The sequence below is a fragment of the Drosophila ananassae genome, chromosome 3R, assembly GCF_017639315.1.
Source record: "Drosophila ananassae strain 14024-0371.13 chromosome 3R, ASM1763931v2, whole genome shotgun sequence".
In the NCBI taxonomy this organism is placed as follows: domain Eukaryota; kingdom Metazoa; phylum Arthropoda; class Insecta; order Diptera; family Drosophilidae; genus Drosophila; species Drosophila ananassae.
This window is the reverse complement of record NC_057930.1, coordinates 16,772,125-16,784,957: the sequence shown is the minus strand read 5'-3', so window position 1 is coordinate 16,784,957 and position 12,833 is coordinate 16,772,125. Positions and strand designations below refer to the sequence as shown.

At 44.5% G+C, this 12,833-nt stretch overlaps 1 protein-coding gene across 2 annotated transcripts in view; it reads right to left on the bottom strand.

Annotated features, from left to right (window-relative positions):
• The window catches only part of LOC6497095 (centaurin-gamma-1A), a 50,209-nt gene that overhangs the window by 3,653 nt on the left and 33,723 nt on the right, over positions 1-12,833 (bottom strand). For both annotated transcript variants that reach the window (XM_014906030.3, XM_001962730.3), the window contains exon 2: positions 2,943-3,175. In XM_014906030.3, the coding sequence (XP_014761516.1) occupies positions 2,943-3,175 (233 nt within the window). The remainder of the gene's footprint in view (positions 1-2,942; positions 3,176-12,833) is intronic.

The following is a 12,833-nucleotide window of genomic DNA, read 5'->3' as shown; positions in this document are numbered from 1 at the left end:
GCCAGGATAATGAACTCTTATATGGGATGTAAACAGGCTCTGCTGTTGCTGCGCAGGATTATTGCCGAGGAGGACTACTCCAGGAGTATTCCAGTTAATATTGATTGAAAGTATTTCGAGCAAATCAATTAAATATTCACCAAAAGGCATTTTACCTGGACTTCTGTTTCTCAATTATTTATGTAACTCGCTCATGGAGCTCTTTCTGTGCTCTGTCTGTCTGTGTGTGTGTGTGAGTGTTTGTATGTATTACGTTATCCTGTCACAGCAGAGGACTAGTACCCGGAGAAAAAAGCCGCCCGCACGCGACGCCAGTCGACAAACAACTGGCAGCCAGAACATCCTGGCAACGAGGACACAGTCTGCTGTCCTGTGTTGCTGTGTGCATTGTGTTCTGGCGAGTGGGTGGTTAGGTGGTTGGGTGGTTGGTTGGAAGGACCCCCCACTCCCACTCAGCTGGCGTCGCCATCATTGGCACTTTTTATGATTTGTTGTGAAAATGTATGCAGAGGAAACAGGAAAGCAAAACGAAGAGCAGACCAAAACGGGGGACGCAAAAAAGTTGCAACGAACGGCGACGAAAGGCTCGAACCATCTGTGTGTGTGTGTGAGAGTCCTGGGGGTTTCCTGCGAGTGCTTACTGCACATATGTATGCTATAGAGCCAGTACAGTGCGTGTTAGAAATATAGATACTTTTTCAAAAATATTTTTAGATATAGTTCCAAAGAGTAAACATTTTTATTCTTATTTTTTTTTATTCATTATCCAATTTACTATTTTTTCTTAATAATTTTTATAAAAAGCTCCTATTGGAATTAGCATTTCTGTACTTGTCTCGAATCGACAATTCCTTGTCGCATGCAATATTGTTGTCGCTCCAGACGTCTCTCCCCGCCCCTCCTATATGGTAATGATATCCTCCGTCGCAGGACACAATAAAAAGAGAAAAACTACAGAACGCGACCGAGTGGCGACGAGTCACCCATTGAATGACTGATTTCACCCAAAGTCGGGGCGACTATGGCTGGCGAGGGTGGGCCCATGGGTTCTGGGTTCTGGGTTCTGGGGGGTGGCTGCTACAGTTGGTGTAACTTTTGCTGGCTCTGACACAAATGAGGGTTATTTTGCTTATGAAATATGGGTTTATTGTGTTCTACACAGATATAACTGGCCAAAGAAAGTAGAAAGTGATATGAAATTAGTTGAATCGTTTGCTTCGAATTTGTGAATTGGAAGAAATTATTCATTTGGGAGGGGGAGGATCTAAGTTTGTGCTCTCAAGTGCGAGGGTTGATTGACAGTTTGACGGGAAGTGAAGGGTGACGCTTATGCAACACATGCAATGAAGAGAAATTGTGAAATGAAGCGAAAAAAATAGTTTTCCTCAATGTATGACAATAGTTGCTCTAAAACAGTAGCCGCTAAAATTGCTCCCAAACTGTACTGTGCTTCCAAGACTGTCCTCGTGCCAAAACTTCCCCCAAATCCTAATCCTTTGTTATGCATCCTATCGATAATTTAGGTCAATCATCTGCTTGACTTGCAAAAATTTCATCCAAACTTGTAATTAAACAGCAAACGGAAGCAAAAAAAATGCAATTTGAATAAAAATGGCCAGCGACGGGAGTCGGGAAATCGCGAAAGCCTGTCAGTCAGTGGAGATTATAGGGACATTATTGGGATTCCGAGGGTCGCGTGTCTGGCACATTTTTTTTATTTCTGGCAACTGAGCAACCCCCTAGACCTAGAGCACCTCCCCCCTGCCGCCAGGTCGTGTAAATAGAACCGCAAATAAAAAATGAGAGGGCCTAGTGAAAGGCGAAAGCAGCTTAAAATTTATAATCCTCACTTTCACCCTTTAAGCCTCGGGCTCAGGGCCAGGCCCGGGCCTGCGGGGTAGCGGGGATTATAAATGCAATTGCAAATTTTAAATGCGAATATATAATACACACATAGTACGTATGGACTACATATCAAAGCCAAGTGCCGAACAAAAGCTCCTTGAGCTGCAGAAGCCTCGGGGGAATCAATGAGTCAAGGCCCCCTTCGAATGTAAATAGCCCGTGGTTAAGTTCACTTTAATTACGCTGCTGCCTGCTGCCTACTGCCCGTATTGACAAAAGACGAAATTCAATTGCATTTCGAGGTTCGGGGCCCGGAGGAACTTTGATTGCCCAACTGCACAGTGCCAGGGGTTGTGGCTCGGAAGCTCAGCCAGGGGTTGGCAATCAGTTGAGAGTACTACGGCATTGTGTACTTTGTCCCGATCAACCTCTAGCCTTTTGGTCTATTGGCTCTCGGCCAGGAGTGGATGATGCTGCATCACGTCCTGCCATAATAGCCGTCCAGTCGGAGCAAAAAACCGGAGCAAAGACAGCCCGCTTATCTGCTATTGCGACAAAGTCTCTGGCAAAGGTTGAAATTCGATTGCCAGTGACTCATGCCTTCAGCCAAGCCCAAGTCCTTTGAGGCACAAACTTTGAGGCAAGTCGAGTGGCAGAAACTTGGATAATTGCTGGCAAAAAACTGTGAATATGACTGAAAGGACAAAAGGGAAACTTCGTATACCAAAAAGTTGTGCTTTTAAATTTCCATTAAAGTTAAAAGAATAAAAGTTACCTTTAGTTAGTAGTTGGTTCTACTTTCCCAAGCTTTTCAATCAAATTATATTTATAAAAAAAAACTCAGAGAGACCAACAACCCCCAAAAGAAGTTGCTCCCAGTTGATCCCATATTGACCTCAATTCAAATATTTACAAGATGATAAGGGAAAATTTATTTGTCTACGGCAGGAGAAACTTTTCCGGCTGCCAAGTCAGCGAACTACCCCCGCAATACATCATTTCTCCCGTTCCCGTTCCCATTCCCATTCCCATTCCCATGAATATTTTATAACTAACAGAACCAATAGAAGTAAATAAATCCCAAAAAGAAAACTCACCTGCATTTCGGGAGCTCCACCCTCGTCGCGGATAAGCAGCAAGTAGCTCTGGCCATCGATGAAGACCTCCTTCTTGAAGCGACCACCCTCGGGGGACTCCTCCTGCATGTAAGAACCAGTCAGATACCGATGCACCAGCGCCGACTTGCCCGAGTTCAGGGATCCGACAATTCCCAGCCTGAGATCGGGAACCGAGCGCGAAATCGTCCATTCCTGGCTGTTCACAAACGAATCTGTAACGGGAAGACATCAAATCATCATTAGCAAAAAGAGTTTCGGTTTTGGGTTGGGAGCAGAATAGAAAAAACAAGTCCTGGCAGCGTAATTAGCGATCTCAGAACCCGTTTCTCTCTTTGACCTACATGTCGCGGGCAAAAGTTTCCAGCTCTCAAGAACCTATCCTTCCATCCTCACATCATTATGCAAATGTATCCATCCCAACACATATACACTAGCAACATACATTCATCATCCTTCGGGCGTCTTCCAAGCCGCCCTTTGATTGACAGCCTGGATGTTTGCCGCGAAGCTTCCTTTTCAATTTTCGGCAATTGTCTGGCTCTGCCCCTAAAGCTTTTCGATTGTCAGTTTGCTCGAACACTTTTCTGATTTAAATTAGCTCATTGTCGGATCGCAGTCACTCAATCAGACTTAAGGTATTCCTTTTTTGTTGGTGCTGAGCTGAGGATTTCAAGGTTAGCATATGGATGCCTGATATGGGCAAGGCACCTTGAAGCCTGAAACCCGATGGTTATCAAGGCAGCCCAGCTGTTTCATCGGAGGAGCTTTCGATTGAAGGTGCACTTCACGCCCTGATCTGAGCACAACCATCTGTTGTGCTTCGGATGAAGGAGCCACCATAAATCTTCCCAGACCAGTCCCCAGTCATTAGAATCCCAAGTGCCCACGATCAATTTCAGTTCAGTCAAGCAACCTACTCCCTGCCGGGTGGAAGGAGTGACAATGGCTGACCAGTTGAACAGCGATGATTTACTGCACCCCGAAATACGTGAAAATTGCTCTATTATGAGTTGTTAAGAGTTTGTTAAGTAAACACAGAGGACTTCTTCTTCGGCGACAGGGACATGGCCATGGACATGGATACTCTCCGTGGTAGTGGCCCTCTCAAGGGGCTGGAACCCGTTTGCCTCTATCCATCCGTCCGTACGTCCGTCTGCCCGGAGATGGACAAGACACGCCAAGACGAGACAAGTTCAACTGGTTTGGCCTGCACTCTCGCCCTGACGCGCTGACCAGAGCGCAAAATTACAAATTAAAACGAAATAAATATGCCTTTTGTTATATAATACTAGGAATACCGAAATAAATGCCTGAAAAAGCCGACCATTTCAATTGTTTCCATCCAATTGAAAGTGATACGCGCCCTGCCGAGGGCATAGAATAAAAAATTAGCGCGGTTTTGCAATTTGCATGCTCCGATGGGGAAAAACTTAAAGAAAGAATGGGTTTTGGTTTCAAACAAAAATGGCGGGTTTCTTGCCAAGACTGGTTCTCCATGTTCGATGGTCGAATTGTAACAAATTGCAGATACCGCGAGACAATCCCACCTAATTAATGGCTCGTCATTAGCCTAAAGCGCTTACAGTTACAAGCCAGTTACAAATGCGTCTTTAAGTTTGACTAATGATGTCAAATGTCTGGAATCGGGATCTCGGGTTAACTGCCGCCCGAGGGATCGGCCCGGGATCGGTCCGGGATAGCCCCGGATAGCGATCGGCTTATGTGTGAAGTTCAAACCACCAGCACCGTGGGCAACCCTTTCTTCCCAGCACTCTTCCCAGAGCCTTGAGCTAGAGCCTACCCCATGCATCTCTATCTCCTCTCTGGGATCGTAACTCAAACTCATGTCAAATGTCGCCATCGCTGTCAAAATTCCCAAAATAATTACGTATGCAAACTAGCTTCGATTGCCGAACTTTCCATTTGCATTCCTAAAGGATTCTTTCAAGGGAAAGAAAGTGTCCGACGACTTGTTTGTTGTTCCAAAAGGGGTTTCTGTTGGTCGGGATTTGTTATCCTTTTATGCTCTGTGTGTCCTCTGTTTGTTTGTGTTTTGTACACTTTTGCCATTGAGGCGATAAGAAGGCTGGGATTTACGGCTCTTGATGTGGGTTAAGCATTTTAATTAGCGAACAATATGAAATTTTCATTTTCCATTACAGCTCTTGTCCGGAGAAACGTGTTTTTTTTTTACTTTAACCGAGACCCAGACCAAGACCAGGTGACCTCTTTGGGTCAGAGTCTTGGAGATATAGATAGCTTACTTTTACGACAGACAGCTGGGACATGAGGGCCTCGAAAGAAAGCAGAGGTTTATCACCAGAAGCGTGCCAGGCATCCCAGAAACATATCCATTTATTCTATTTGACCAGGAGGCGCCTCGGAATGTCGTTAAAATGTTTATAACCGTTTAGCTGTTTACGGTAGCTACAACTAGGAGGCACTAGGAGCAGTTAGAGCTGTCATCGCGACCACTTTTACGACTGTCCTTTGTACAAACACAGCTGAAGGACATCTTAAACCATAAAATAACAGAAAATGTATTCATTTGGGCTTCTTCTGATAGTTGATTATGAGTAGTTGGGCTGTAAACCCGCAGAACTGAGTAATCAGCTGCGGTTAGCTGATGCCCCACATCCCTGAACCTCAATTTCCGCTAATTAGATGCCACACACGGCTACTATAACTCATCTATTGAAGGCTGCTTTCCATGTTTTGATACTTTCGGGCCAAATAATATGATTTTAATAAGCCGTGACCATAAAGGAATATCTTTCAGGCCTCTGCCTTCTTTAAGAAATTATGAATAGACTTTTAAAATAAATCATATGGATGCGAGCTGCATCCTATTTGCATTGGCCCACGAGGCCTACGATAATGTTTAGGTAGGCCGTGTCGACAGTGTCCAGTCCTGAAAGAGAGCTGGCAGAACAAGAGGCCATAAATCTCAGGGCCCTCACGCTAGATGCCTTTCTATAGTCGTTGGTGTTGGCGTTTCGTTGGTACCTTTCTCAATTCGTTGGTCTGTAGATGTTCCCCTACCCGGTTGCGGAAACGTTCTGCACATCTGCTCCAAAATCTGATTTACTTTCTTTTTGTCCAGAGATCGGAGAAAGAAGATCACAGGCGTCTGGTGGCCAGGTTGCTGTAGGAAGCAGGGCAGACAGCCTCTCCTTTCAGTCCCCTGGCAGACTAACACAATAACAAAGGCAAAGAAAATTAGCAAGGCCCACAAATGATTCGGAGCAAAAAGGGCGATCGCACAAACAAGATTACACGAGGAGCGGGCGAAGGAGGCTGGGAAGCAGGCCAAGGATGTCACAGACAGTTTCCTGCAGTGGCCAAAAATAAGGACAAAGTAGTGTATGACTAGCAGACACTCCCCGCGCCAAGTTAAGCGAGTATTACGCTCGTTACAGACCAAGTTACGTTTAGGAATTAATTACAAGTCAAAACAAACAAATAAGGGGGCCACCAGCTCATCCAACTGTTATTTCTGAAGTAGTGGGTAAAGGTTCTGCACGAATGATTGCGACACTTCAAGGTTCCGCCGGGGCATCATCAACGTCAGCGTCACGCAATGGGAGAGGAACACACCAAGGTATGGGTGTGTACCTGAAACTGTATCCGAATCCGTCAGATACACTCGCCGCCCAGTGTCACGTGCAGACGGAGGACTGGAGGCAGCGCCCACTGGAGGCATCTTCGTCGGTATGACTTCATCGGCCAGAAATCCCACAGAAACCATTCCAATTTGACACAGAAATTCACGCATCATTAGCAACTGCGCGAACATCGCCGCAAACAAACAAACAGATGGCTGGCGAATATCTCTCGCTGGCGGAGATCTCCCAGATCGGCGGAGCATGTGCTGGATTTTGATGAATTGGATTCAAAGCGGGCAATTTCACTTTATTCAATTTGCTGTCCAAACACGGTTGAAGGTTAAATTGGCTCGCTGGGAAGTGGCAGGGGAAGAGGGAACAGCTAGCACTCAAGAGACCACGCCCCAGTTGAGCCAAAGGGTTAAAAAGATCTTCAAGATCCTTTCGGAATCCTGCCCTGGATGCTGTCATTGGCTGGTAGATTTATGCCCTCAGGTAATAAAGCATCCTAGCACTCCATTTTTGTTTCCTCAAGAAAGAAACTTGTTTCTATAATTCGCCTAAAAAGTACACCTCATTGAGAAGCGAGTTCCTTTGTTGGAGTTCGATGGGTGTTTTTGGGTCGTTTATCAGTTTTGGGGCCGAACTGAGGTTGTTTCTGTTTCGAAACCCATTTATCATGCGGGCACTGGAAAAAGTAAATTGCAAAACACGCGGCAGTAAAATAATAAAAAGTAACAGAAAGCAAATAGAGAGGAAATCACTCGGCCATAGGCTACGATTCCTTATCGTTTGGCAACCAAAGCCCATCCACATAATGGGGAAAATGGTGCTGTCTTATCAGCTTCAGGTATTTTCTAATTTAATTTTCACAATTACAGACCTCTAAGCCGTAAGCTATTAGTTGAAGTTTAACAAAAATAGGCATTACGGGTAATGGAACTTTTATGTGCAAGTCTATCTACAGAAACATTCATTCTGTTTCCTCAAAAGCCTATCTCTCTGACCAACCTTATCATCGGCAATCTAATCTATGTCTGAAATATTTCTTATAAAATTCGTGAATCTTTTCATAGATGACATCAGAGTACATCAGCGTATAGTCTTCATAAGGAATTCAATTAATAATTTAGCCATTCTCAGCCCAAAACGATTAAATGTCAAATTTATGAGACGACTGTCCCGAGATCATCTTACAATGATCGGGGAGGAAATTCTACATTTTTTACCTTTTTTTTTTCTTATAAAGGAGGTCCCTGTTTCTCCACCCTGAGGATGATATTTTTTTTTAGTCAAAAAAGCGCAAAAAAAAATTACACCCGGCGAGTCAATCAAAACTCTGACAATGCCACAAGAGAAAGCAAGTGAGAGGCCAAGGACGAACAGGACATCATCTCGCACGGTGGTGGTGGTGGCTCAGTGACTTTTCCTGCTCGGTAGCTGGCAGTACTCACAGTTCTCTATTAAATATGACATATTTATGAAGTGCCAGAGTCCCGAAGACAATGGCTGCAAAATCCCAGAAAGAAAGCCAGGGAAAGGTGGAAAGAAAGTGCATTGGGAAATGGGATTTTTCCTGGGATTCCTGCTCCTCTTGTCAGCTGCTCCCTGTCCTGGGCCTAGGCTCAGGCCTATGGCCGGCCATAAAACGAAATATTATTGGAATCGTATTTGTGTTTAATATTTATGCGGTGAGATTGTCAATGATGAGCATTTGATTGTTTCCCGGGGTCTGTCGTTGCTTTGAGGTTTTCCTCTTGCGGTTGGGGATTTGCAAAAAAAACACAGAAATATTCCGGAGGATTCTTTCCCATTTATGTCTCATAAATTTGAGTTTAAATAAAATCGATTTGGAATGGTCAGGCGCCTCGTTAAGGAACCAACCAGCTGGCCAATAGCCCTCTACTACTGCTGGCTACTGACCAGCTGACTTTTCCTTTGCTTTCCTTTCCTTTCCGCTTTCTTGGTCGTTCAGGCGCAACAAATTATTAAATTTCTTACTTTTACTTTTTCGTTCTGCCGGAGGAGGAGGCCCTCTCCTCTCGCTCGCTCGGTCACGTTCTACCTTTCTACTTGGCCAATTTTTGGCAGTCTCCGGCAGTCGGTAGTACCTAGAAATCTCGTCTCATCTGCCATTGTCCAGCTCGTTTACATCTTTTCTGTTTCCAGAGCAAGAAATTATGATGACCATTGTTCTCGGCGCGGCTGCGTCCATTACAATCTTATTTATGGGAGTTGCTGGCGCTGGCTTCGAGTGTGCGATGCTAGCCCGGTCCAAACAAGCAACGTGTGCGTTCCGGCAGAGTTTCCTTACCAGATTGCGCCACACGTCAGTCTCGCACAGAAGAGTGTCTTCCGTGGGTGTCGGAGATGCGAGTCTCCTTGTCCCACTGCCTCGGCGCGGTTCAACGACTTGTTGGCCAACAAACAGCCGGCAGTAACTCGCTGCTATCAGTCATACGCCAAGGCAGCCTCTGAGAAGGCTATTGAATTACACTCGACATCAAGGAAGAACCTTAATACATTTCCCAAAAGACCTAAAAGGCCTTGAATCCCAATCATATATCTCTTCAATGAATGTGCCTTATTAACTCCACACTTTATGACGTTTATGATCATAATCTTGTGAGAAAACCCGCAGCTTCCGTAGGCCAGTGTCGATATCAGTCCCCCAGCAGAAACAGACGGATCAGAGCTGCCCACAAACCATCGAAATACAAAAAAGGAAATAAAAAACGATCAGATTTAACCGGTTATGTTGTAAGATTCATGCCAGTTCCTGAGAAGGAATCGAACTGAAGAAAAGTGACTGAACTTTCGGGCCAGCCAAGGGAGATCCATACAATATAGGAAACTAAAGCCTATAAACTAAAGACTACCTAGCTCAGTGATCAGCGGCCAAGCGAACCTTGGAATGGCCAATTGTAACTCGGAATTTTATTATTATTATTATTATTATTATTATTTGTGAGTGCTGGAATTGCTCCCTTCCAGTAAGCGGCGCCCCAATCCCCACAACCAATTCGGCGGTGTCAACGCCACATTTGAATTTCAATGGGCATTAGACCCTAGATTGGAGCGGAGCGAAAACAAAACCTAAATAAGAACTTCCGCTTCGGTATGCGTTTTCCATATAGAGAGGAACCAGTGGCTCTGGATTTTATGTTTATTGTAAAAAACAGAAAACAAAAGGGCCGTGGCAAAGGGAAAACGAATCTATGATCACTACGGCCAACTGCCTACTGCCCATTCAAAATTCAATTTTCGATCGTTCTGTTCAGATACACTTTGCATTCTGGAGGGAGCTTGACCAATAGCTTGGCTTGGCCCTACCAACTACCATTCCCTGGCTGAATTTGGGGAGAAAACGCCGGCACTTTGGTGGTGGATGGCTGGAATAGCCCGGATAGTGGATAGATATTTTTGTTTTCCCAACAAGTGTCCCACCGTTCTGAGGCGGAAGCGGCGTTTTAGACGTGTCGGTTGTCATCTAATTTGCATTACTATTACTATTACTATTACTATTACTGCATGACTATTATTAAGAGTCTCTTCCTCGTAAGATTTAATTGAAAATTCGGGATTGTCTAACTCTTGTCATGGTTGACAGAGTCTGTATGAGGTCTAGAGCTCTTTTTCCCAGGCTTCTACGGCAGGTTTCAGTCTTATATACCTTGAAATTAGTTGTAGAGTTACTTTTCTTTGCCAAAAAGTTACTAGTAATAATGGTAATAAGACACTTTCCATCTGCCTTGGCCCCATGACTTGCTGAAACTAAAAATGCCTCAATTTCCATCTATTAATAACAACCAGAAATTATCTCCCAGATAAAGACATCATAAACGAGATACGCCGAGAAATTATCATATTTTTATGACTAAGCGAGAGATCGTAAAACTTCATTAATTACAGGTTATCCTGGGTTTTTGCTTTCTGGAGACAATGTGGAAGAAAGGTGGGCTCTGTAATTAGAAGGCGTGTGCTGAAGAGATACCCAGAAGAAAGGTGCATTTCAAAAGAGGCGCGCGCGTGCGTAGACGAGAGAAGAAAAACAGAACAATTCCGAGATGGAGATGACCATATAAAGAAGTGTTCCAAGCGGCGACCGTGAAGTGGATAATGATTAATGGATGGCGCAATCGAGGCCGATCGCTGAACTCCGTCTTAGATCGGTGCGCGTGCCCCCCGAGCGAGTCAAGAGTGACACTTCCACGGATCCAATCCGATGTGACTCAAGCACTAGCTCGGTCTAAAATCAGAGGCGAAAACGAGAGTCTCTCGAGTCTGCTAGTTGCCTTTTAAGGTTTGTCAAACACCGATCTATGAGTTCTTAGTATATGGTGGGAGTCGGATTAATTAACGTGGGCGGGTCATTAATTCAACTGGCGAATACCGAGACTCCATGATGAGAGCCAGAATATGCAGAAGCTAATTAAGGGCACGCGAGGAAGTGGCCGCATCTCCGTGGGCCTCCAAAGGTCAGAGAGTAGAGAGTGGGAGGCAAGCTGACAAATTTTATGTTTTAACCAATTAAATGGTCGTTAATCAGAACCAGTTACTGAACTTTCCCACAGGCATACATATGTAGCTTTCTGTTACCCGTTGAGGTCACTCCGTCAGGCCGAATGTGACATGATCTCATGTCGGTCTCGGGATCTGGAAACATATTCTATGCAGATTATAAATATCCGAATGAATACAATTGCGTTTTAAATCGAATCATGTGTGTCTAAAAAGCTCTATTTTGGTGGTATTTGTATTTCGCACTAAAAGTGCTAAGCGTTTTACGCTGCCCCGCTGCTGTGTTGACTTTTTATTTATCTTGTTTTGGCGCTGAGTGCACGGGCGGCTAAAGAAATAAAATTTTAAGTATACAAAAACAGGAAAAAGAAGCAAAGCGAATATACAAAAAAAATATACAAAGCATAAAAAGTGTTACGTGGAAGAGCGTCTATTGAAATCGCTCAGAACATAAAGCATTTTGGGGACTATAAACGCTTAAGGAAAGGGGATCTAGGGAGCTATCTAGATGCCTGTCAAGGTCTTTGAAAAGTCACAGAGCTGACGGCTGAATGGGGAATTGGAACTGGAGCACATGGGCTCGAATATCTGCCAGGTATCTCGATGGGCATTTCGTATTCACCTGGGGGCAGGCCTATCGGGGATCTGTGGCTTATCAGCTCGCGGATAGAGAGGCAGGCTCTAAGAGGCTCTTTTTTAATTAAACAAAACGGAAATAAATAGAGGCATATTTTACTTATTCTTAAAGTATATGGAATATAAATAATGGAACTACACTCCTTATCTTATCGGGGTTTAAGGCGCCTGACATTAGGGGCAGCCGTCGAACAAAAAAAAAATGGAAAGTAATGCGAAAGCCAGAACACAGGCATTCTGGTGTAATGGGATTCCGAATGGAATTCGCAATTCGAGTCGAGTTTAATGAGCCGATCGGGAATCTGTTGCAGCTTGAAAAGTGCAATCAAGCACAGAAATAGGCAGTCAGCAATACGAATAGAAAACGATCAGGGAAGGGATAGAGTTTAACTTTATATTACGAGTGGCATGAGTAAGCTAATCCATCTCTCTTTTAGCCAAGTTTTAAAGCAAATATTTAGAATGCAAGAACTTGTATCTATATTGGACTAAACAAAGAAAACTTGGCATGTTCCATACAGCCATGAATCATGACCCGAATCGCGCACATCTCGCCGCAGATCAATCAAGTAATCTCTCGCCGAGATCCCTGCTGGTTGACACATTTTCCAAAGCCCAAAAACACGACCAGCTTCTTGTCAACTCTTCGGCGTGTATCCCAGTCCGATACTTAACGAGCCAACGGATGGATGTCCGCGATAAGCCAGAGACAGGAAAACGCCTCGGCACTTGGCACCTTCCACCACCCATTCCATCCATCCTTCAGGCCTCCTGATTCTCTCGCTTGACGTCATTAAGTGGCATTGATCGGCTTCTCTGTCGATTCTTGGTCGGCAGGTTGCGGGAACCCGCAGCTCTCGAGAATCGATAATTGCATGCCAAGTGCCGAGTTCCGTTGTCAGGGCTACTGGCCCTGGCTACTAGAAGAGTCAATGCCGAGTGGTATTACAAATGTGTGCCACAGCCCCTACCTTCACCAAAAATCAGTTCTTTTTTTAATAGGCAAACTTTCGCTTTCCAGACCTTTCCCTTTCCATTTTGGCAACTTTTGTTTTCTGGCTGGCATTTTCATGCAAAAAGCTGGGAAAACAAGACATTATGCTGTCAT